Raw genomic sequence first — 25,901 nt, forward strand, 5'->3', positions numbered from 1 at the left:
CCCTGGCTCCTTATTAGCGGCAGTACTTAAGAATAGCTCACGGGATTGTTTTGTCTTGAACCCTGTGCATGCTGCGCATTTTACATTTAGACCAGATACAGAAACTCAACTGTTGTCTAAGGTTGAGCACGGTAGGATCAACGAGCAAAAAAAACCCAGGTCAGGTACAACAGGTTTGTTAAACAATTGGAGATATCTGTTCGGATGGGCGGGGAGGGAGGGATGGGGGGGACAATTGGAAATTATAGAGGAATGTGTACCGACGATCGCTATTGAATCGGGTCAACGATCAAAATTGTTAAATGGGGTGGAAACAAGGGGGTTGGTCAGTGCTCTTGGAAAACTGGACATGGTAAGGAAAAGCAACGTGCCTAAATCATATAGGTTTTTAATCAATGTAGATTAGCTGCCATCACACGGATCAGAAACAGACATCAAAAAAGGTGGAAAAAACTTAAAGTGTGCAAAGAAGCATGGAGAGGAACACACATGGATTCGACAACACATTAAAGAGGCATCCTGTTAATGAGTGGCGTTTGGCAGGACACGTCACTGGCGAGATGATGTCCAATGGTCGAGAATGACCACGGAGTGGCAGTCAAGGGAGCGGAACGCATCCAAGAGGACGCCTACTGCGGAGATGGAGTGATGAAGTAGGCTCCTGTGCAGGTGACAGGTGAATTTTGGAAGGCCTTTGATCACGGCTGGTGATGATCAAATGTGACAAAAAAAATATCCGTGTATGTGGGTGCAGTTAGCGCGTGCCAGTCGGTGCATGTTACTAAATAGCACTTGATTCGATTATCTAATTGCATGACTTTGGAATCGATATATACATTTTGAAACCAATTATGGATATAGCAATAATAGCTCAACAACTCTCATCTACACCAAGCCACCCAGGATGAGGTTAAACAGGGTTAGAATTAAGGCCCGACTTATAATCCTGGCTCTAATCCTGACAGTGAAGCCACTCGAGACGATTAATAAGATGGTTTGTGAATAAAAAGCGACCGTTTATTTTCATGGCACAATGTTCTTGCTCGCTTGAGGGAACGACGAATAAATCATGTTTTTATTCACGTGGATGTGCACCGGTGTTATTAGTCTTGTGGTTTAATTAAATCAAAAGGGTGGACGGACGGCTGGCTCTGGGCACTGCGCTCACATCTCTCCACGAATCGACCCGCGGGGGAAAACCAACCGCTTCGCTGCGAAACCACCCAGTTCCGCAGAACGGACCTCCCAGCCTTAAATTCCCTCCTTCCGCAAAAACGCCCCGCGGGGGCTGCAGCGATCGGGAATGAAAATGTTCGGAGCGCAGCCTCCGGCAAGCGGCGGAAGAATTAAAGTGCGCACGCGTGGACGTGGGAATGATCCGTCTCGTCAGCGTCGTGAGAAAAGCATCTCGATCAACGACCTCAGGGGGGGGGGGGCCCCGTCGGCCCAACCAGCAAACCCCCGACTTCTATTTCCAAGCGTCTCGATGGGCGACAGGGCGAGCCGCGCGCGGGCAGGCGGGGTGTGCACGGAGCGGAGCGGAGGAGCGCCACGCGTCGCGCTGGGCAGTTCCCTCTCAAGGCCGGCCCTGCGGGGACATCCGCAGCGCCAGCTCGGCAAAGTGAGCCAACTCGGGGCGCGCGCTCTGCCGCCGCACCAGCTCCAGCACCCTCGCCTGCGCACGGACACACGCGCACGGACACACGCGCACGGACACACGCGCACGCACGGCATGCCCGTCACCGTGGCTGTCGCTTGTCGTCGCTGGCCGGGGATAAAAATTGTGCGCGTATAATTCGTGGAAATGATGCTCAAATTGTGCACTGCCGCTGCTCCTGCTGCATGTAGAGTTATAGGACGAATAAAAAAGCACACGAGACAAATGGGGACAAAAAGCAAAAGATCCCTCAATGAAATCGTGACCCATAAATCGTGGTTATATACCAAATTGCTGGAGGGAGCGATGGGAGGGGGGGAGGGTCGACAGCGGGCAAACGTGACAAACATTCCTGCATCTCCGATTTAGGACGGTTGGCTACGTACGGTGCGAAAGAAGTTCAACACGCATACACACATACATATTTGTCCAACAAATGCACGTTCGTGGATCTCTAAGCAACCAACCGCCTGCCATCCCACCCCCCACCTCCCGTTCGTGCCCAAACTCACCAGGGCACGCGAGTCGGCTTGGCCGTGCTTCTGCGCCAGCCCCCACAGGCTGACGGTCAGCTGATTGAGCTTGCTGTTGCGCAGGTCAGCCTGCAGCAGCAGCGTATCCAGCAGCGCCAGCGCCAGCACGCTCTGCCGCTTGTATTGCTGCAGCGCACAACACAAAGATCCCCCGTGTAGCCTCGACAGACTTTTTGGGGCAAGTGCTGTTAGCGAGCACCTTTGAAAGCCGGAACGGCACACGAGGTGGTGGGTGGCTAGCACCACGTCTGGCCGCCTTTGTCTGTCCAGTGGCGATGTTTACACACCGCACCAGGTACTCAAGGGGAGGCCCAGGACCGGTTCAGAAATCGTCACTGGTGTTAGCCGTGAGCGGGAATCAGACCCGGGTCGCTGGGTTCATAGCGCAGCACGCTAACCGCTACACTGCCCCGCACACACACATGCGCACATGTATGAACACAATTACATTGATTACTGAACTCTGGCCCCGTTAGTGGTTCGCGGTTTGAGCCCCTCGATCGCCCTGGTTAATGCGGCGCATGTATGAACCGTATAAATACGCACTCAGTCTGCTTCGCAGTGGGCGTGAAAAGATTGTGAAATACCGAAAAAATAGCAGGCCATGTGTGCCGACACTGTTCCAAATTTGACAAATTACTCGATTGGGAAAACACAAATGAGTTACCCCCTACTGCGAACCTTAGCAAGCAGTTCCCCCTTGAAAACCCAAACTATAAACCAATAAACTATTTTTATTTTACCAGGTAATGCCAACTGAGCTATATAGCTCTGTTTTAGAAGCGACCTGGCAACAAAAATGAGACCTCAATTTAATGGCTTATCATGTGGAAATTTATAGCAGCTGAATATTCTAAACGCATGTTTCTAAAGGTGGAAGGAAAAACCGGAGGACCCGGAGAAAATCCACGCAACCACGGTGAGAACATGCAAACTCCAAATATACAGGCGTCAAGGGTCGGGATTGAACCCAAGATCTTCTGTATACCAGGCGAGGTAGTTAACATCTCGCCACCGTGGCACCCAGTCTTGAGACTCGAGTGACGCTTTCCTGGGTAAATATTGAGGGGAAAAAATTAACCCGTAAAAACAAAGTTTTTCACTATAAATCCTTTATATGCGTGGCATCGGTTTTATTTTATTATTAATTTCTGTTTTTCTTGAGTAAAAGTTTCATTTTTATGACATTGGTATTTTAAATTTTAAATATGAATTTTTTTTTTCCTATAAAGTGGAAAATTTTGGAAAAAAATTTCACGAAAATTAATTGTCACGCACAACGAGTCTGTGTGCAAAATGTCAGCTCGATTGGATCACGGGAAGTGGGTTAAAAAACGACCGAAAGATTTGCACGGTCGTAAGCGCGCAAGCAAGCAAGCAAGTGAACTTAATATAAAGGATTTAAAAATAAATAAAACATCCCACTCACCTCCTGCTTGCCCAGCAGTTTCAGCTGGTCCAACACCTGCCCCAGGATCGTCTCACAGAGCCGGTCCACCTCCCCCAGGAACTTGGGGTCGCTCCCATAGAGGCTGTCATTCGAATCCACTGCCATTGCAAACACAGGGAATGCTATAACATCACCCGAGGTGGCCAGGAGCATGGAGGTGGAGCGTGCGTGCGTGGGCGTACGTGCGTGTAAACATTCGCACGGGGGAGACAAAAGGTGGCCGGGTGTGGTAACCAGCCACACGTCACCCTATTGTGTGTCGTGCTGGCCTTTGTCGGTGCTCGCTAACAGCACTTGTCCCAACAGTCTATGCAGGCTATATGAGGGATCTTTGTTTTTGTATGTGCTAGACACAGGCTTGGGAGATGGGCAGACGTGAGATGTGTGGACCTGGAGCTGACGGCGAGTAGCAGTCCTAGGGCATGTAATTACGCATTGATTCACTGATTCAAATCAATTCATATGCTCACAGTAAACAACATCAAATTGATCCTTCCATCGCAACCATTTATGATGACAACCGATCAAATCGCTGTGGGAGTAAATCGCTGCGCGCCTACCGGCGGTGTCAATGCTGGCGTTTGAGAAGGGGGATAATGAAAGACGCTGAAGTGGTTGCATCAACAGTGGCAGGCAGAGGAGTCACGCTGACAACAACGAACAGGGCATCGGGTGGTGGGAGGGGGCTAAAACACAGAGAGCTAGCACAGTGGGTGAGTACGTATCTGCCGGCCAGTCACTCTGGTCAATTAAAACCATTGCACGTGGGCCCGTCTCGTAACCTCCTGCCAGCGGAGCCTCCACCACTGTGCATGACCCCTCCTCAACGTGCCACCTAGCCTGGAGAGGGGCAGGCAGGTGTTGTTGTGTGGGTGCTGGCAGGCACCCTTGCTGATGGAGTACAGGTATGTCTCCTGGCTGGCGGCGGCCAGCAGGTGCATGACGGAGAGGTAGGCACGTGCGCGCCCATCGCTGCCCTCCTCCCAGGTGTAGTCCTGCAGCACGTTGAGCAGCCCCCGAACCAGGTACAGTACGCTGTGCTCGGGGTGATCCTGAAGAGCACGCACACGCACAGGCAAAGACGGCACGTGTACCCTTGTACACTGTGGGGGCAAGTGCTGTTGATGAGCACCTATTAAGGCAGGCATGGTGCACAAAGGGGTGATGTGGTGAGCAACACGATAAAGGAAAAGGCTAGCTGAAGATGCAATGACCACCCTCTACCCATAAACTCAAAATGTTAACTAAACTTTGCCAGCCGTTATGCCCCATAAAGGGGCCTGCCATCATGCTCCAAGAGAGATCAACACACGCATGTCTGCATTTGTCTTCCCGATGCACATGTTTGCACACCACGACAGGTACTGGAGAAGGAGCCAGGCCCGGTTCAGATTTCACTCGACAGCGATGTTGACTGTGATCGGGAAGCAAACTCCCTTCACCGCGTTTGTAGAGCATTTGTAGAGCGGTGCGCTAACCGCTCCATCACTGGTCCCCACAAAACAAAAATCCAGCGAATAGCCTTAACAGACTGTTGGGGCGAGTGCTGTGAGCGAGCACCTATGAAGGCCGGAACGGCACACGAGGGGGTGGCGTGGCCAACACCACGCCCGGCCGCCTTTGTCTCCACAGTGGCGACATTTAGACATCGTACCAGGTACTCAATTGAGGCTGAGTCGACCTAGGGGAGGCCCATGACCGGTTTAGATAACCGTCGCCAGTGTTGGCTGTGAGCGGGAATCTGAGTCCCCACTGACACACGCACACCGAGGAAGATGCAGAGCGAGAGTGACGGGCCGTAGTCTCTCACGGGCACGACGAGCAGCGTGGACAGGAAGGAGGAGAGGAACTCGAGCAGCATGGGCTCCGTGGGGCGTGCCTTCCCGTCCACCATCACCGAGCGCGGCACCTCCACCAGCAGCGCGATCGCCGCCTTGAAAAACCCGTCCGCTGCACGCGCACGCACGCGTGCCAACACGCGCGCACGCACGCACGCGCCAACACGTGCATAAAGCACACGCGTGAACATGCAAACCACGCACACACGTGTGAGCACCCGCAGACCAACGCGCGCACGTGCAGAATTTTTGGAAGCTCTAACGGATGTCAATTTTAAAAAAATAAACAAAACGACATGAGACAAATGCGATTGGAGAGGACAATTGGGGAAGGGATAGAGGTCGCAAACGGGTTTTGATTCCTTACCCGTACCCATACCCGGCCGCACCAGGGTCTCAAATGGGTACCCGTACCCGGCCGGGTACGGGTAGCCGGGTATCGGGTAGGGTACGGGTATCGGGTACCCGATTGCGACTTCTGGGAAGGGGTGAGGAGGCAGGGCGGCGAGCAAGGTGAAAGAAGTTCAACATATATGTGTACACAAAATGGCGCTGGTGCCCACCTTGCGAGAGGCACTGATTGGCGAGCGCCACCTGTCCCGACAGCAGGTAGAGGTTGAGCTGCGCGAACACGCTGGTTAGCGACGGGATCGTGATGAAGCAGTAGGCGGCGCATGCCTGCACACACCCACAGCGCCAGCAGCAACAGCGTCAGAACATCGCATTTCATTCTCTTCTTTGAAGACAAAGAGGTCCCATTGAGGCATGGGGGTTATCGGCCGACGAACTTTTCTTCCTCAATACCCTTCTAGTACGCGCCCTCTTCTCGAGTCACCATATCCTTACATCTGACCCTCATCTGCCTCGACTACTTCTTCTGCCCAATGCAATCTCCATAGCCCTTCGATTTACACCTTCTTTGTTTCTTTTCAGCTCATTATGCTCAATGCATGGATATCATAATTATCATGTTAGGGCCCACGGCCGGCACTATAAGCCAAACCCGCTAATAGATGCCATGGGAGAGTTCATTACTCGACCGTGGACGCGGTTCAGGCGGCCCCGCTCCGGCCAATCGCAACGAGGTGCTGCACGGGCCGTTAGAATAAGCGGCTCGTCGCGTCCCCGTCCCGTTTAAACCGTCCTCGCCGACCGCATCCGAGGCCGGGATTCTGGAAAACATTGCGCTCGCGATGGCAGCCGGTTCCAACTTCCTCCCTGCCAACTTGGGACGTAACCAGGTAGGATAATTGGTTCTTTACCCTTCTATCTGGCAACAAAACTGACACCTTTTTACAAGGAGTCATGTTTGCATAGACCGCAATACCTGCAGTCATAATACAAACAAAAGAACATAACTCTGATAATGTGCACTGTCCTTAAAGTTGATTGATCCACACCCGAGACAGCTTTCCTTAGAGCCTAGTCTCATATGGGTTGGACCAGATGACGCCAAAAGGCGTTGTGCGCCTTTTGGCGTCATCTGGTAAAGAACCAATTATCATATTTTTTACTGGCAAATGAGGTTCCCATAGTGTAGATGCTTGCCCCGAGCTCTCATACTCTGATGGTGCATTGTCTTTGAGTTGTGCGCCTTTTGGCGTCATCTGGTCCAACCCATATGAGACTAGGCTCTAAGGAAAGCTGTCTCAGGTGTGGATCAATCAACTTTAAGGACAGTGCACATTATCAGAGTTATGTTCTTTTGTTTGTATTATGACTGCAGGTATTGCGGTCTATGCAAACATGATTCCTTGTAAAAAGGTGTCAGTTTTGTTGCCAGATAGAAGGGTAAAGAACCAATTATCATATTTTTTACTGGCAAATGAGGTTCCCATAGTGTAACCAGGTAGTTCTGGGGTCAGAGGCACCGAGCCGCCACCCCCAGAGAAGCTGGGGTTTGACTCTGGATTTCAGCCGCCCGTGATTAACTGGGTTTTCAAGTGTAGTGAGTTTATGTATATTGAATTTCTTTCACACCATATGTAGCCAACTAATCGCAGGTGTTCATGGTCTCAGCCTGGTCATCAATGAATGCACACAAAAAACATAAAAGCTGTCGTTTTTTTCACTAAATTGGGTTAAATTTCATCTCTCACAATGAAAAAAATATATGTTTTGACTGTTATACGATGGATTTTTGTGTCTGTAAAAAGCGACAAATGAAAGTGAACTCCCTAGTAATGTAGTTCTCCTTCCGCAGGCTGCTCTCTCTCACACAGGGTAATGCACTGCACTTGGAGAGTTACAAAGGACATTTCGCCTCGTGACATGAGGATCATGGCGCAAGGTGACAAAAATTGGTAAAAAGAAAAAACTTAATATCATGGCGCGTTTCTGTCTGGCGTTTCATGTTGATCGCTCGGAACGACCGCCGACCAACGAACGAAACTTGAGATAGGAAAATAGAGATACAACCAAAGTAGGGATGGAACCATAAATCTGGATTTACCCCGAAGGGGCGAGGAGGGTGATTAAGACAACTAGAGACTGGAGGGGCACATTGTTTAGTTTGCGGAGGCTTTAACCCTGTGGTTGATTGTGGGGGACCCTCACCCGCACGAACGCCGCCGTTTTGCGCGTGTGGTTTCCCCGCACCAGGCGGCACGTCTCCATGGCCAGGCGGTTCACACTCTGCCGAAACAACGGACAGCGGCTGGCAGACTCGGTGTGGCCACAGGGTCCGGCACAATCATACACACACGCACATACAACAACCGGCAATCGTCACCAAGTGTTGTGGCGATGTCACCACGGCGCTTGTGCCAGGCCACGCACATACATATACACGCACACACACACATCATACGCATGTGTAAATACACGTCCAAAGAGACACAACACACACATACTCGCACATCCAGCCAAACACGCGGACACATACACTCTCAGACCCTTACACATACACACACAGGAGCATAGCATGTGGAGAGAAAGGCCGACAGGCTTGCGAGGTCAGCAGGGGTGACTGGGTCCTCACATGCATGAGCGCAACGAGCACTGGCTCCAGGTTGGTGAAGGTGGCACGCGCCTCCACGTAGAAGCTCAGCTGCTGCTCGAAGTCCCGGCCAAATGAGATCTATATCACAACAAACAGCAAGAGGCGATCGTGTGGCTCAAAGGTCTTAGCAGGTTCTCGAGTAAAGGAACTTGATGGTCTCAGCCCAGTCACCAATGACAACGTAACAGACCATCCCACACAATTAAAGTTTTTAATTTATTACGGCTAAATTCCAGTTCTGAGAATTAACCGTATTGTTTGCAGTGCGTGTAAGAATGGGCGTTCCTAAAGAGTCGATAAAAAAGGTAACTTGAACGGATCTCAGTGGTAGTTGGGATATCTGCTTGTGCGAGCCGTTCCACAATGCACGTTCGTCAAGAGTTCCTAACATGCGCCATATGACATGACACGACTAAAATTACGCTTAAGAAATTTAAATAAAATTGCCCTTTTTAATTTGCCAGTGATTGAGCACTGCGTGCGACATCACACAAGGAGTGGCTCGGCTATCCTCGATAAGCGAATTAGTAAAGAACAGCACATGGTCGACCGTAGGAGCGAGTGGGTGTGGTGCCAACCATGCGGATGAAGCCACAGGTGAGCGCTGAGATGACTCTCCTCTCATCATCCAGGGAGAGCGCGCTGCAAAGAGAGACCAGAGACCACCTCGTCATGTGCGGAGGAGTGCCAGCGTCGGTCAGCCGAAGCGTACCACAACCACCACGGCCGTCGCGTACACGGGAAACCGGCGATCCCAGGCGGTGTCAGAAGTAGTTCAACTGTTTGTCCTCATCCTCCCGCTCGCGTTAATTCTGGATGATGCCGAATGATCCCACGACAACCGAACAGTTGCGGTAGAAGAGACAAGAGCCTCGACCTGCGGTAGCAACCGATGACCACCTGTTGATGACGACGACGTTTGCTGACGATGATGAGGTTCACGAGTAACCGCGGCACCCTGGACACCGTGCTCTCGGCTCCAAATGGGAGCAGGCTTCGGTGAAGGTGACAATGGCACGACGAGGAGGTACGTGTGGGGTGCTTACTTGACGGAGTCGTGCATGGTCTTGCACACGCTCATCAAGGCATTCACGATCACGGGGTCCCGCGTCTCCTCCCGCTGCTGCCTGTGCATTGCCGAAGCATCACATCGCAACACAACACAAGCTCGGTTACATCCGACACTGTCCTGGGCTTGAGTCGACTGAACGAGGGGTAAATAGACACAGGGAGGGGTGAGTAGGCCTTGAAGCTACTCACTTGATAAAGGCCTCCGTTACCGTCTTGCACACCTCCACCTTGACGAGCTCCTTTTGGAACATGTCCAGAAATGGCAGAAACTTGTCCTGGGGATGAAGCAGGGAAGCAGTCAGAAAAGGAATCTTTGCTACTAACCATTGTAAGGCAGCTCCCGTTTCCTTGCCAACAGCTCGGTGAGATGCTGAAGAAGACTCTAAGAAAACTAAAAGCTCTTATATTGTATACACCGGAGTGAGTCGATCAGCAGCAGGTCACGTGTGTGGTTGGTAGGGTAAAGTGTGGGTACTCCCTCCTCTTCCAAGATGTCTTGGCGCAAAATGGAAGAGTAGGCCAAAATACTCTCTAGACGATCTCTAATGCTCGTTCTTGTGGAGGCCCTCATGCCAGCAGTGGCGTGAGCAAATAATTGCAGGCCTGCGCCTTTACCTTCAAGGTAGGGTGGCCTATAACATCGGTGACCTGGTCTTTGCCGAACTGGCTTTTGATTCTGAATGAGGGGGACATTTTGGTCAAAAAGAGTCCCTCTCCGTTTCACCGACCTGGGCGGCTGATGCCGCTGGAGGACGCCGCGCACTCACTCACCATGGCGAACAGCGTGGAGAAGTCCTGGAAATATTTCAAGACCCTGGACACGATGGACTGCAACTGCAACATGAGACACGCGGAGTTAACCCTCATGCAGTCTTCAATCGAACCAGTTTCAATTCCTCAATACAATAAAACTAAGGATATAGCCGGTGTCCAAATCCGAGCGCCGCGTTGAAAAAAATATGCCTTTTTTGACAGAGGCATAGGCGGAGGAAACGATGATGGTTTTCAGACTGCAGTTGAATAGGGGCAGGGGAGTCAAAAGCACATGTGGCTGGGGGAAGGGAGTTACAGACCATGGGCCAGTGAAGGACCTCATCAGCTTCGGCCGGTGATGACGGCTCCACCGGCCTGCGGAGACGTCACTGCCGGTCGGCGGAGAAGTCACCACCGGCCAGTAGTGATCGGCGGCTGATGGAATTTTTTTTGTTGTCCGATGATTATTTGCGGGGTGTGCGGGGTGCGGGGAGTGCGCGCCTGCACGCATTACCTGTGGGTAAGCCTCCTCAAACGCGCGGTCAGGAGTCATGTGCTTGATAATGTCGGCCAAAACGGTGTTAACTTCGCGTTGCTGAGGAACAAAGACAAAGATCCTCCGTAAACTTGTACAGACTGCTGGTGCGAGTGCTGTTGGCGGGCATCTATGAAGGCCAGCATGGCACATGAGAGGGGATGTGTGGCCAGTGCCACGCCTGGTGATGTTAACACATCGCACCAGGTACTCGTTTAAGGCCGAGTCGACAAAGGGGAGGCACAGAACATCAGGTTCATGTATTTGGTATAGCCCTGTGAGCCATTCGACTCTTGAATCGGGTGCAACCGCAACAAACAAAAAACAAACATGAACAAGAAAACATCGTAAAGTGAATATGTGACTAAGTGCAAACAGAAAATTCAAGAAAAGACAGCAAAATATTGTAGAAAAAGCACCGTACACCAACGCCGTGTGCAAAAATCTCAGTTGGATGCAAGTCAAACAACAACAACCGCAAGACAACTTAGATTAAGGCCATCAGTCTACTGGTTAGGATATTCTTCACCAATCTTGGCCGTGAGCGGGAATCGAACCCAGGTCACCGGGTTCATAGCGCAGCGCGCTAAACCACTGCGTGACCGCTCCACCAGTAAAACACGCCACACATGCAAATGCACACAACGCACGCAGGAGTGAATGCAGCCCGGTGAACTGCGAGGCACCGCAGTGACACGTGCGGTGGTGTGCGTGGAGAGGGAACGCACCGTGAAGTGACGGCAGGTGTATTCCATCCACGCCTCGGCGCAACCGATGTAATCCTGCGAGCGCATCGTGGTGAGGGGGAGTGGGGGGTGCGGGGGGGATGGTGGCAGGTGGGGGGGGGGGGGTGGTTTGGGGCAGCACAGGTCAACGATGTGGATCGCAGAATTTCATAGACCACGACGGCATTTCGAATTGGATTTCACGGCGGACGTTGCCATTCAACTTGTATAATTACAGCAATGTCAATACATTTCCACACAACAAGCCACTTTGTTGAGTGATCTTTTGAGGCCAGGTTACTTCTAGAAATAAAAACTAAGTAGGTCAGTGGGCCTTACCTGGTAAAATAAAAGTTTTCTTACGTTAAGATAATGTTGTGAATGGGTATATAATGCTACAGCCCCTTCACGATTCTATGAGCTGTCACTGATTGGGGACAATTCCATTCAAGATCGATTTCTTCATTAACCATGTGGTGAATGCAGCGCCCCTAGTGGCTGCAGGCATCACATGAACCCATTGTTGTTCGTGAGCTCATCTGACGCATGCCCTCAAATCACTCCTTCCCATGTTTTTAATATCGTCATGATTCACTCGCGCATTAAAGTCACGTAATAAGGTCAATATTTAGCCAACACCAGGGACAAGAGGTCATAGAAGGCAGCTCACAGATGGCTACATTCGATGGGGGTGTAGGCCACCATCATTCCTCACTCACGCTATTTTTTTTTATTATTTAACCCGATCAGGCCCGCTGAGCAATATAGCTTGTTTTCAGAAGCGACCTGCCAATAAATGGTAGCCCAACAAAGTGGCTTATCTCATCGATATTTATAGCAGCCAAATACTCTGGCAGGAAAATTTCAAACATGACTCGGTGTCAACCCAAAAACACATCACAGACCTCAACAGCACAACGGCTGAAACCTGTGCAACGATAACACACCCTTTAAAATCATCATCATCATAACGTTGCAAATTTCCTCAACACACAAGCGTGTCAGTGCCACGCGAGCGTCGAACCTGGGGGCTGCGCAGCTTCGTGATCACTTTCCACGCCTCGTTGAGCACGTGCAGGCGGTCCGACTCGGGGGGGTCGGCTGACGCCAGGCTTCGCCCCAACGACCGGAACAGAAGATGCTGCCACCCACCCAACACGAGCAGCAAGGGAACACGCATAACCCCCTCCTCCCCTCCACCCACCACCCCCTTACCCTCCCGCCCCACCCCCTCCCCCAACCGGTTCCTCTCGCGATTTTGCAGATCCGAGCCAGGACCAAAAGACATACGATGGCCTCAAATCTGAATCTGGCTCAGGACCCAGCAGGGCCGCGAGAGAGGGGGTTAATCGACCCCCGTTCATTTTTGCGTGACGTCAGCGGCAAGCGCTTGCGTTCTGGAGCTTGCTGGACCGCGTTGGGCCGGCTCGGAACGGCTCGGGCGCGGCTCGGTTGCACAGTGGAAAAGGGCTATGCGTGGGAAGCCATAACACAATCATATCCTGACCGCGCTGCCTCAGTGTTGTCAAGCAAGCTCCCAAACAACACTCAAAACTGCTTTTGTCCGCTTGTTTATCTATCATTTCGATCCCGGTCCACCGTCAATAACTGCCCTAGGTATAGATATACTGCAGTTGTGTCCCTGCGACGGATGTCTCCAATTGCTTAGCACTCAAGGGGGATATTTCCTGGGGTAAAGTGCGGGTACTCGTACCCTCTTTCAATAGGTCTGGCGAGGGTGGGAGTGGAGGTTAAACATTTCCTCTCTCTTTAGGAGCTCTCTGGTACTCCCTCTAGAGGAAGCCTTTCTGCCAGCAGTGGCGTGAACGAGCAATTGCAGGGCTGCGCCTTTTTCTGTTATGGACCAAGAGATGGTGCTGATGATGATGACGACGATGACGAAGCTATCCGGGTTACATCAAGTATATTGTCACAATGCTGTGTCTGTGTGCACCTCCCATTAGCACAGTTGGCTATGTACGATGCGAAATAAATTCAACGTACATACTACATAAATATGTGCAGATTGGACGGTGCCGGGGCGGTGGATTCAGTAGGGTTGTCGGGAATCAGGGGAGGGTGCGGTGGGGCACCTTAGGGAAGCCAGAATCGTCGCATTCCTTGATCATGGGGATGAGGGCGGTCGTGCGAGCGGCGATGAACTCTGCTCGGAACGCCGACATGATGGAGTTGAGCAGCAGCCCACTGCTCGCAACAAGAGGGGGATTGTGGGAATGGGAAAAGGAAGGAGGGGCGTGCGAAATGAACGCCGCAGTTAAGCTTCCGGTACAGTTCACGCAGCAGGACACTTACTGAGCTGACGATCAATAAGTGCAACGCAATATCAACGGACAACGATCAATTAGAGCAATCGGGGGGGAGGGGTCATGACCTGTTTCCAACTTTTCTGCATCTCTCCATCATCTCCACGAGCACAGTCTGAGGGCGATAAATAGAACAACACCCCGTCAACCAAACAAGTCGCACACCCCCTGCCCAATGGTGACCCAGCGTGACCCTGGCGGTGTGACCCAAGGTAGAGGTCGGCCCACTGACCTCTGGCGCTCGGTAGGCCAGGCACTGCAGCACCCAGTCGACGGCAGGTGAGTACAGGGTGAGGTACATGGGCATGTCCAGGCCCTGCGTGGCCAGGAGGTTCTGTACGCTGTTACTTTGCAGCTGTAAAGAGACAGGGGTGCGACAGGAAGTGAGCGTGTGGTTGAGTGTGCATGGGGGTGCGTGTGCACACGCGTGTGTGTACGTGTATGCAAATGTGCGTGAGCGTGTATGTATGTACATGAGCATCCGAGGGTGTGTGTGTGTGTATGAACGTATGCGTGTGAGTGTGTGAGTGTGTGAGCGTGCAAGTGTGTAGAGCATATGTACGTAGGTGAGAGCAAGCGAGTGAGCATGCCAGTAAGAGTGTACGGAAAGAAGAAAACAGGGCCTGAGCATTAGCTCACATGCTTCAACGTAATATTTAAACGTTATTTTAGACACATTTAACGTGACGATAATGTTGTCTTCAAAAAATTTCCTCACAAAATGTGATCCCGCTAGTAGTGTCATTTTATGAGACGCACAATCAATTTAGAACTCTTGTATAGCAGAGCAACCCCATGTTAATTTATGGCCCGCAGACTCAGACTGAACAGAGCTACTTCTGAGACACCGGCAAATGACCTCCGACGTACACAGTAGGGGGCAATACTTTAACCTCCACTGTGGTACATGACCAGAATTGTGATAATCGGGAGCAGGAATTGAACCAAATTAAGTGCAATATCAAATTGAATACAATGGATTGTATTTGGGCCATCACTTGTGACAGGGCTGAGAGACCATCAACTTACTTCACTTGAGAACCCATTCATTGGATCCCAGGATATCAACGGTATCACCTCAGCACTTTTTACCAAAGCTCATGACCACAACTCTCCAGCCAGTGGCGGCCGCCGGCTCGCAGATGCCACGGCCGCTCGCACCCTCACACCTGCTTGAAGGTGAGCAGGAAGTCGAAGAAGTTGCAAGTGAGCAGCTCGCGTCGGTGAGGCGCCCCCTCCACGCCCACCTGCGCCACAGCACAGGCCACCACAACGCGGCGGTAAGAGCACCACAGCGGTTCGAAGCGAGTCGTCAGCTTGCAGTAACAAAGGTCACCGTGTGAAGTGTCGAGGGAGTAGGTTTGCGACGATGCGTCGATGCGGTGATTCAAATTGATCCTGACGCTGATGCGTGCATGAAATCGTGAACGTCGGATATCAACTATTTGAGAATCGTCCAAATGACACGCGAAGTGATTTCTAATTTTAAGCTTAGGCTAACGGAGCGGGGAAAAAATAATACAAACGAGATGGGAAAAAAAACAAGGAATACAAATGGGGTGTAAACACGTGGAACAAAAATTTTTCGATTCCTGAAAGGACTCGCGGTCACTAATCGTGACAATTCATCGAATCACAGGGAGGGTAAAAATCATTACGAGCCTAATAGAACCCCTCTGCTGCCACCTCCGTCTATGGCTCTGATGTCACTGTCTCAGTGCTCCCGAGGTGGGGGGAGCTGCGGGGGTACAGGGGTAGGAGTCCAGGTGCAGGCCGAGTGGCTCACCCGGCAAATGTACGCGCGCGCAAACATGGCGACGAGAGGGTCGCCCACGCCGCGCAGCATGGCCGCCAGCCGTGGGAGCACCTCCTCGAAACCACTGCACGCACGGCAAGAACGCACGGGATACGATGTGAACGCTCGCAGATTACGTCAGCACGGGGAGCATGACGTGAACGCACAAGGCACAACGTGAACACGAGCGGCGACGTGAGCACGTGGAAGCGTACGACGAAAACACACGTGATACGACGTGAACGCGGAGACGTGAACACAGAAGGCGTGACGTGATCGCATGGCATGTTGCGTAAACACGCAGGATGCCAGTGACATGCGGGACACCGGTATGTAAGTGTTTATGTTGAACTTCTTTCGTACCGTACGTAGCCAACCGTGCTAATCGGAGGTGCGGCGAAGGACAGCAATCTAAACATAAAAGCAGTTCTAAAGAAGCGAGTCCTGAAACTCACGTGGTGTACGTCGCAAGGCACAGCAACTCGATTACAGGGGACAACACAGCACGAAGTTAAGACAACCAAACGCCTTTGGCCACCCCGAGTACACGTAAACACGTGGCGCAGGGCGCGCGCCCGCAGCCCTGCATCGCGCAGCCACGCAGCCGATTACCTCGTTTTGACGAAGCGGCTGCACCTCAGTATGGCCGCTTCCACGTAGCTGTGGTGCGGTCAGGGGGTCAGGGATCACGGTCGACAATGTAGACGTGCGTGTGGTTGCGTTACGCGCGCGTTCGCCGTCGACGACAATTACTCGGGGCAAGGTGGAGGGAGAGAAAGGCAGATTTTCCGTGCGCCGCATTTCGTCGTGAAGGATACAGCCGCGGCACCAGCTCGCGGATGGAGGCAACCTTGTAGAACCAGTTGAGGCAGGTCTCACGTGCGGAGTCCGGGACCAACTCCGGGCGTATGGAGTCTACCCAACGCCACAGCACACGCGGGGAAAGACCGCACGGTTCACTCCAGACACTCGCTCACCGGCAGCCAGTCGCCTCTTTATGTTAACTACCTCGCCTGGTGTACAGGAGGTCGTGCGTTAGATCCTGACCCTGACGCCTGCTGTATATTTGGAGTCTGCATGTCTCTCTCCCCGTGGTCGCGTGGATTGTTCTCCGCGTCCTCCAGTTTTTCCCTCGACATTTAGAATCAACATGCATTTAGAGTAATTGGCTGCTCTCCATTTCCACATGATAAGCCACTTCATTGGGCTATCATTTGTAGCCAAGTCGCTTCTGAAAAAGAGCTGTATAGCTCAGTGGGCCTTACCTGGTAAACTAAAACATAGACCAATAGTTTAGTATTTTATCACTCCTCTATCGCTACTACTATGGTTACGTTGATTCGTCGTGCCATGGTGAGGACTCGGTCTACCAGACTGTTTCCGTCTCGTCCATACGATGTTCAACCAGCACATTGCAGGTCACGACACTTCTCCTTCGGCTTCTTCCCTCGCACAGCTCCACCCTGGTAATTCCCTGCCATCATCAAACTTTCCCAAAGTTCTCGTAACCCTTCCTCAATTCAAGAAAGATCTCAAATCGCATCTATTACAACGTCAGCAGCCCTGTTTCTTGCTGGCAGCTTGATGTGTAGAAGTCCTTTGGGCCTGTGCTCTGAAACCGTGAGATATAAAAATCGTAAACGACCACTACCGCCGGCTCTCACGTGGACCGATGCCGCACGAGAGGACACGATTTTAAAATGCCGAGGACCGACGGAGCTAGCTCGTCTCACCTGGGGAGAGGGCAGGGGCACCTGGCGGTCGACCCTCGTTGCACATGGCCCAAATGCGGTCGTGCACCAGGCGGCCTGCGACGAGACACACGCGCGCGCGTACAAAAAAGCACCATGGAATACGGATTTTAAGCAGCAGTGTCGGACGCGGAGATGCCCTGTATTCGTGAGCGACGATTGGGACGCTTTCCAAACACGCCGTGCGAGCGTCTTTGATTGGCTCGTATAGGACGACAAGCTTTCCCTGTAGCAACGCTGTATGTATGTTGAGCTTCTTTCGCACCGTACGTAGCCAACCACCCCTAATTGGAGGTGCGGGGGAAGAATGAATGCTGCGCAGTCTTCCAACCTGCAGTCCGCCACAGGTCAACAACGACCAGACCTAGCGTCAAGTATAATTGTAATTGTGTAATTTGTAATCAATTGCAATCACAATGTAATTGCTGCTGCTGTAATAGTAATTGACCACAGGTCTGATGACACCCACAGCTTACAAGAGGCATGATGGAGCAAGCTGAAGCTAAAGATGACCATACTGCCAGCAGGTGAGTTTGCTGTCTTAAGACTCAGTGAGACTCTCTTGGATCAATAACATGATCATTTAACTTCCTTATTCTGTGGATTATAAGATGAATGTTTTCCCCCTGTACTCTAAATCAAAAGTTGGCAGTGCATCTCATAGCCCAGTAGGTGAGTGTGTGAGTGAACAGATTTGTACGACGCTATTGACACTAGGCACAAGTTTTTGGGTGGGTTCTACAAGTGAGAGTACTCCCCCACTCACACACACACACACTAGCGGCACTTTTGAGAATGGACGGGGACTCTCGTTGTCGTAACGAGGGCGAGGACGGGGCTCACCGAAGGTGTCGAGGATGTCCGTGATGAGGACGAACTTGCTGGGGTAGAAGCTGATGACGCTCGTGTCGGAGAGGAGTTTGGAGCACTGGGACAGGGTGAGTTTGAGGGCGGAAAGAGACAAGAGTCGGGTTTGAATAGGAATGTGTTTTCTATTCACAATTCTTCCAGAACCGCCTCATTTGTCGATCTGGTCCACCAGGGAACATTGAGTGTGTGCGGCTGTAGAATTGCACCTCCAAAGATTATATTCCTTGCCTCCACCATTGCCGAGGGGAAAACATCGTACGTAAACTTGTATATGTGTGTTAATGCCTCTTTCATCGGGATGTTTATCAACTAACCACTGTTCAGGTATTTCTATCATCATGGCCTCCTCACCTGGATGACGATCTTCAGGGCCTTAACCTTCTGGTCAGTGGCCCAGGCCTCGCGAAGGGCCTGGCCCTGCTCCTCCACGCGGCCCACGTATTCCTGCGTGCTCAGGTTCAGCATCTCCCTCTGTGACCCCTGCGCGCCGCCAAAACATCGACACCGGCGTCGTCATCATCGTCGTCAGCACCGTCACTGCCGTCATCAGCCATGGGGCCATGATGACGAGCAAAACTGAAAAGCGAACAAAAAGTTTGAAATAGAGCCGGAGGTGGGGTTAGGGAACGAGTTGGGTCAATGGGAGGGCTCGTGCTAGAAGTAATGGATAGAACTCGTGGTTGATTGGCAAGTTGGTGTCAGTGTTAATGGATAGTACTAGTTGCTGGTTGCTAGGCGTTTAGTGCTATGGTCAGTGGGAGGGAAAGTACTCGTAGCTGATTGGCTAATCAGAATCTGAATATGTATTCATACTAGGGGAATCTGATGACCTATAAAGCTCTTTTTCACAGATGTTCAGTAGTTCTGGAGTGGTTCGATGGTGATGGTTAAGAGTCGGGATATTAGTGATTGATTGAGGTAGGGCTAGTACTGGTGGCGAGTTGGTTAGGGTAAAAGATAGGGATCTTACAAGTGGCTGGTTGGCTAATCAGGCATAATTAGGGGTAGTGCCACTATCTGGTTGGCCAGGGTCCTCAGTTTGCCCCTCTCCATTGACGCACGTATATATGCCTTGCCGTTGTTTTGTTGCCAGTGTTTACGGTGCCACAGTGAGTCCTCACCTCCTCCAGGTCATCGAGCTCCTCCAGGCGGCTCCTCACCTTCTCGGGAACAGCAGCTCCCGCACCACCATGCCTCCCTAGGGGCACGAGCATGCAACAGCATTTGCACACACGCACAAGCACAAAGCATCACACACACACACCAACATCACACATGGACCAGAATCTCACATACACACAAATCAGCAGCTCACACGCGTAAAGGCTTTACACACACACACACAAGGATGTGGGTGCACGACACATAATTCTCGGCAGAGCTACTTAAGACTCTTCCTGGAGTCGCCCAAGCTCCGTGATCGTCGTGAACATGTGCCTTAAACAACTAACCGATGCACTCAAAACTAACCTGAATCCTTGTCTGCGCCCATGGAAAGCCTCTGTGAAGACACAACATTAGCACACACATAACTACTAGGTATATGTCAATACGTAGATTCATCAATTAAAACCAGTTTCTTATGTTTACTGTTCATGAGTTTAAGCACATAATCTTTAAAAAATGGGCGTCCTTCACACCAGGGTGACTCAAAGCCCTTTAAATATGATAAAACATAGCTAAAGCATCGCTAAAAAATTTGTTAAAATAGCTTAAACGACGCAGATGCAAATTCTATTCAAATATAATGGAGTGGTGATGCAGTGGTTAGCACACTTTACTATGAGCCCAGCTATCTAAACCTAATCCCTGTCCAGAGTTAACATCAGTGGCGAGCGTTGTCTGAAGCAGACCTGGGTCCCCCCCCCTTTACCATACTGCATTGACCACAGTGGTGAGGGGTCTAGTCAAACAAGCTTCACAATCAACACAGCATGGGGACGCCTTCATCCAGCAGTGGATTGACAAAAGGGCAATGCCCTGCTCGATGAAATGTGCAAATTAGACAGAACAAAGGAGAAACAAAACAAACACAATTTTAAAATAGTTACAATTCATCAAATCTCTGGGGTGCATTGATCGTTATGTGCCTAGTAAATACCTCCATTGTTAAAGTGTGTGGCAATGAAATAACGCTCCCACATTTCCCCATTTAGCCCCGTCCCAGTCCCTCTAAACCTGTCTCTCTCACCCCTGCTCCTGTCTCCTTCCCTCTCCTCCCTGTTTCCCCCTGGGTGAGTTGATGGGGCGAGGGATGTGTACCAGGGAGAGCTTCTCGACTGTGGTGTAGCGTGCCAGGATCTCAGGCCGCTTCTGGGCCCAGTTCTGGAAGTCGCTCCCCAAGCCCGTGCTGGAGCCGCGCTTCCTCTGCTCCCCGTCCTGCCAGCGCTCAGCGGGTGGCAACACGGATACAGCACGGCGCAGCGTTGAGCATGAAGGGTAGTGTTGTCGAGCAAAGTTACGTTCTGAGAAATAATTGATTTAGTCAACGGATTGTGTCTTCATGATAGCCTTACGCCATAGGGAAAGCGTGAATACCAAATGTTAAATATTCAACTAAATATTCTGGGTTGTTTCGTGCAGTCATTCATACATCAACTCACTTGAGCCCCTTGTTAAATCACAGGTGGATGCCCAGATTCCAAAACCCAGAATCTCAGTGGAATTAGCTCAATGCTCTAAGACTGTATCAGCCCCTGGGCAACCCAGCCACCTCCAAGTAAAACCCTAGCCAAGCTAAAACACCAATGATGACAAAATGCAACGAAAAGTCATATGGCCCATAATTGAACATGTGGTGATGGAGCAGTTGCACAGTGCTTAGAATTATTCACTATGAACCCAGCCACCTGAGTTAAATTCCCATCAACAGCTTTACATATCAGTGGCAATTATCTGGAACGGTCCTGACCAGTGTGGAAAATATGGTCAAACAACCCCCCCCCCCCCCTACTTTTTAACACGTAGGCTTTCGCGACCAATACCATCCACAATATAGGTTTGTTTGTGTTAAGATCGCGTAAATATAAATCTCGTTAAACCCAGAACCACCCGACAGCCCATTAGTAAAATTTGTCACGTACAGCAAACCGGTGTGTTGGAGAGCAAATCCACAACTAACACAACATGGGAGAGGGCCTTATTTCAGCGGTGCACGGCTACTGGGCCACAATGCGATCGAATATCCATCAAGGGTTTTGTTGCCTGACAGACTTGCACCATGTTCTACGGCTATCGGCTTGGATCTCACCCTGTTGGGGTCCCCCACTGCCCCCAAAGGCTCAGCGGACGCCATGGCAATCTGTGTGAGGGGGTCGCTGCCCTCCAGGGCGGACATCAGCGGGTCCAGCAGCACAGCGGCCCCGGCGGGCGCCGCTGACGATGGAGTGGACGCCGACGTGGAAAGCGAAGACGTGCTGCCCTTGTGTGCCCCAGCCTTTGCCGCTCTGCCCTTCGACTCGGTCACCTGACCCAAGGGGAGGACGGCAGGGGAAGAAGAGTCAATTGACTTGGTAAATTGGACTTTGGTGTTTAAAATTACTCTGACCCTTAGTTTCCAGCAAATACATTTAAGGCTGATTTTGGCGTGACATTATCAACACTCTGATTAGTATGGTTGGCTTCATAAGGTGCCAAAGAAGTTTAACATACATTCAACACTTGGAAGATGTGGCAAAAAACAAACAGTTTTTGCAGTTGTGCTTTCCAGGCTGCCCAACATGAGTTTCACTGTGTTAACTAGAGTGATCCGAGCAGTGATTTTAAATGCTTTTCAACTCTTTCTAACTAAAGGTCGAAATATTGAATGCATTTGCTGTCTGTAACAGAGGGGCACGAAAAACGATTCCCTTGCTTGTGTGCACGCGGCAAAACAGGTACAGCAGGAGCCAGGGCTAAAGAGAGGCCCAACTGTGGCCCTTGTGCCCAGACCCGGGAGAAGCCTGGGTGCTCTGGGTCAGGAGCCACGTGGGGCCTCACCGTGATGGGCTTGAGCGGGTGATACTCGCCAGGCTCCACGGGCAGCGCCTCCAGCCATGCGCGCTCGCGCTCCCGCGCGTAGTCACGGTTTCGTGCGTGCCTGCAGGTCACGGAGGTCGCGAGGTCACAGAGATACGAGGTCACGTCAAGGCCATAGCTGCTGTTGCTGCTGCAGCACCACAACTATTAATGCATGCAGCACCGGTTTCAGGAAATTGGGTCCTTTACGGGCGCGCTCCGTGAATGACAGGGCAAAGCGAACATTCAACGTTATAAAGAACACAGCAACTGCAAAACCCCGGTTACATCCGTTACACATCCTTTAACTCAACCCCCAAACCTGACCCCACTATTTGCAAGGCCAGTGCTGAACACAAAAGGCGCGGGCTCCATCACAGTACAACGTTGCATAAAACCACCCCAAGTGAATTCCAATCAGTTTCTCATTTATTACAAACTAGCTGTACTACCCGGCTTCGCCCGGGATTTGGATCCACCACGCCCAGCCGCCTTTATCTCGCCAGTGGCGATGTTCACACACCACAGCAGTTACTCGTTTGAGGCTGAGTCGACCTAGGGGAGGCCCAGCAGCGGTTAAAATAATCGTCACCGATGGTGGCCGTGGTGCACAGTCTGGAAAGTACCCACATGGCAAATTTCAAGTTTGTTGCATGTCGGGAAGTACGCTAAACATTTTGAACAGACACACATCATCACAACTTTGCCCTTAATACATATGGAGATGACACGTCCATGGAAGGGACGACGGTTTATGGTGCACGAACAGTGAAGGAGTGGCAGCCAAGCAAAGTAATCCGTCCGAGGGGCACGACCACAGAGGAGACGGAGCGATGTAAATGTTGAGCGTCTTTCGCACCGTACGTAGCCAACCGTGCGCTAATCGGGAGGACGGATTACGGGCGGATCATTGCACCGCAGAACCGTGACAGATGGCGACGGGCGTGGAGGGGTGGAGGGGGGGGGAAGAGGCCTTCATCCAGCAGTGGATTGACCACGGCCGACGACGATGATAACGATGAAGTCGTGAGGAGCACTTCGAGGTCTGTCATGCAACGGGGGGGGGGGGGGGCACTGCTTCCGAGCCAGCGCCGCGCTTCTCGCGAGCTTACAAATCGCGTCTCTCGTCAGGTCGCGTTATCACAATATTATTATAATTATAACACGCACTCTTTCTTCCCACACCCCGCGTGTATTAATGAAAGCGAATTGCTGTGGGCGCTCCTTACAACGCGGCAAGGCGGCGTTGTCGTTACGTTTGCGAGCGGGGGTGGCGCGCGTGACCGGATTTGTTTGAACTTTATTGACAACCCGAGTTTGCGCCTTGACGTTAATCACGACAAAAAGGTTTAGAATTCGTTTCGAGATACTCGTCAATAATAATAACAACAACAGCGGTATAATAATAATAGTGATGATGATGATGCGAGAGAGGAAGTGGTGGTGGTGGTGGTTATACGCGGCCCCTTTAAAACGTCACCGTCGCTTACGGCTCCACGGGGTGGAGGAGAGAAAGAAGGGAGGCGACCTCCCTGAATTTACTCTCAGCGTTTTGTTCTGAACGTTCACCTTCGTCAGCGTTCGTTCGTTCGTCACAAAAAGCTGCCAACGGCGCACAAAAACAAGCTGAGGAAGCGAGAGGGGAGCCCCTCCAACTCACCACTGCACGGCGGCCATGACTGCTGTCCGCGGTCACGTGAGCGGCGCGGTCACGTGATGCCCCCCCCGCGCACCCCCTCCCCTCCCCTCCCGTTGGGGCCCAGTGACGTCAGAGCAGGTGGCGCCAAAATTTGAATTCCCGTGCAACGCGTTACGGGGGTTGTGTGCGTGTGTGTGTGCGTGTGTGCGTGCGTGTGTGTGCGTGTGTGCGTGTGTGTGCGTGTGTGTACGCGTGTGTGCGTGTGTGTGCGTGTGTGCGTGCGTGTGTGTGCGTGTGTGTGCGTGTGTGTACGCGTGAGCTCCTCCGGCAGGCAAGGCTGCGTTGGCTGGGTCATGTAGCCCGCATGCCCAGCCACCGCATGCCTAAACAGCTTTTGTTCGGCCGGATCGAGGGGGCTAAACGGGCGCGGCACGGGCTAGAGAAGAGATGGAGTGATGTGGTACAGGAGGACGTGGAGCTGAGTGGACTTGCCGATGACTGGTACCAGCGGTGTCAAGATCGGCCTCAGTGGAGGAGGCTCGTGAAGGACGCTACTGGGCAGTTGGAGGCAGTCGCCCTCCAACAACAACGGAGGGCGGAGGAGCGACGCTCACAACAACGAGCGGAGCGCCGGGTGGCTAAAGCACAGCAAGTTGGCACAGTAGGGGGCACAGGTGGTGCATCAGCCAGTCATCTCGGTCATCTCGGTCAGTCGACCCGTGGCACCTGCTGGGTCTGCCCCGTGACCTCCTGCCAGCGGGCGTTCGACACTTCACGTGGCCTCAGGGTGCACATGGCCTGGCACAAGCGTCGTGGTGACGTCACCGCCACTTAGTGGCGAATGGCGGTTGTTGTTGTTGTACGCGTGTGTGCGCGTGTGTGTGTGCGTGTGTGCGTGCGCGTGTGTGTGCGCGTGTGTGTGTGCGTGTGTGCGTGCGTGTGAGCGTGCGTGTGTGCGTGCGTGTGTGTGCGCGTGTGCATGTGTGTGCGTGTGTGTACGCGTGTGTGCGCGTGTGTGTGTGCGTGTGCGCGTGTGGAGAGCGGTAGTGTAGCGGTTAGCGCGCTGCGCTATGAATCTGGCGACCTGGGTTTGATTCCAGCTCACGGCCAGCACCGGTGACGATTATCTAAACCGGTCCAGGGCCTCCCCTAGGTCTACTCAGCCTCAAATGAGTACCTGGTGCGTGTGTAGAAACATTGCAATTGGGGAGACAAAGGTGGCCGGGCGTGGTGCTGGCTACCCCCTCGCGTGCCGTGCCGGCCTTCATAGGTGTTCACGAACAGCACTTGTCCCAACAACCTGTTAAGGCTATACGGGCGATCTTTCTCTTTGAACTTCTTTTCCACCATACGTCGCCAACCGTGATCATCGAAGGTGTGGGGGAAGGACAACAAACTCAGCACAAAAAGCAGTTCGAAAGAAGTTAGTTTTCAATCTAGATTTAAACGTGCATTAGCTCCAGTATCTTCCTAATACCGGAAGGAAGAGCGTTCCAGACGGCCACAGAAAGCGTATCTGAAAGCTCGCAATGCGGTGACCGTCTTTGTTCAATGGCCAGACGACAGCCGCTGCTGCGAGGATGACCGGCGTTCGCGTGATTGTTTATGCTCCTTGACAAGATCGACAAGGTATTGTGGTTCATTTGTGACAGGCACTTTATGTGTAATGAGTGCAACCTTATAGATGTTGTCATCTCAGACGATTTACCTCTAGATTTAGATTATTTAAGGCGGTCTCACAAATTATATTAAGCATATCACCTATTCATATTGAGGTTCGAGGGGAATTTTCGAATACGCCTGGCGCCCGAGCACGGACGGCTTACACAATCGAAGCAATGGTGCAGGGCCAGTTATAGATTACACTGGTCAACAAAAAAAACACATTTTTTTCTGGCCTGGACTTTTGCAGCTGTTTTAGACGAATTTCAGGGTGCTGATTCCAAATCTGATATCAGATTTG

General features: G+C 51.8%; 1 protein-coding gene across 1 annotated transcript; it reads right to left on the reverse strand.

Moving 5' to 3' along the window:
* Positions 1-371: 371 nt before the first annotated feature.
* On the reverse strand, positions 372-24,013 carry VPS35L (VPS35 endosomal protein sorting factor like). Its single transcript, XM_078867114.1, has 31 exons — positions 23,960-24,013; positions 22,282-22,381; positions 21,554-21,769; positions 20,566-20,682; positions 19,774-19,804; positions 19,425-19,501; positions 18,655-18,783; positions 18,277-18,361; positions 17,416-17,490; positions 16,501-16,597; positions 16,295-16,342; positions 15,674-15,767; positions 15,057-15,134; positions 14,120-14,242; positions 13,956-14,002; positions 13,657-13,768; positions 12,588-12,704; positions 11,567-11,620; positions 10,818-10,898; positions 10,322-10,384; positions 9,740-9,825; positions 9,526-9,606; positions 9,058-9,121; positions 8,459-8,557; positions 8,035-8,112; positions 6,042-6,156; positions 5,451-5,590; positions 4,527-4,692; positions 3,620-3,738; positions 2,170-2,316; positions 372-1,675 (listed from the first exon to the last, which is right to left on the reverse strand). The coding sequence occupies exons 1-31, from the start codon at positions 23,974-23,976 to the stop codon at positions 1,577-1,579; spliced, it is 2,955 nt and encodes a 984-aa protein (XP_078723240.1). The 5' UTR covers positions 23,977-24,013; the 3' UTR covers positions 372-1,576.
* Positions 24,014-25,901: the final 1,888 nt, after the last annotated feature.

Source organism: Lampetra fluviatilis, chromosome 23, assembly GCF_964198595.1.
Source record: "Lampetra fluviatilis chromosome 23, kcLamFluv1.1, whole genome shotgun sequence".
NCBI lineage: Eukaryota > Metazoa > Chordata > Hyperoartia > Petromyzontiformes > Petromyzontidae > Lampetra > Lampetra fluviatilis.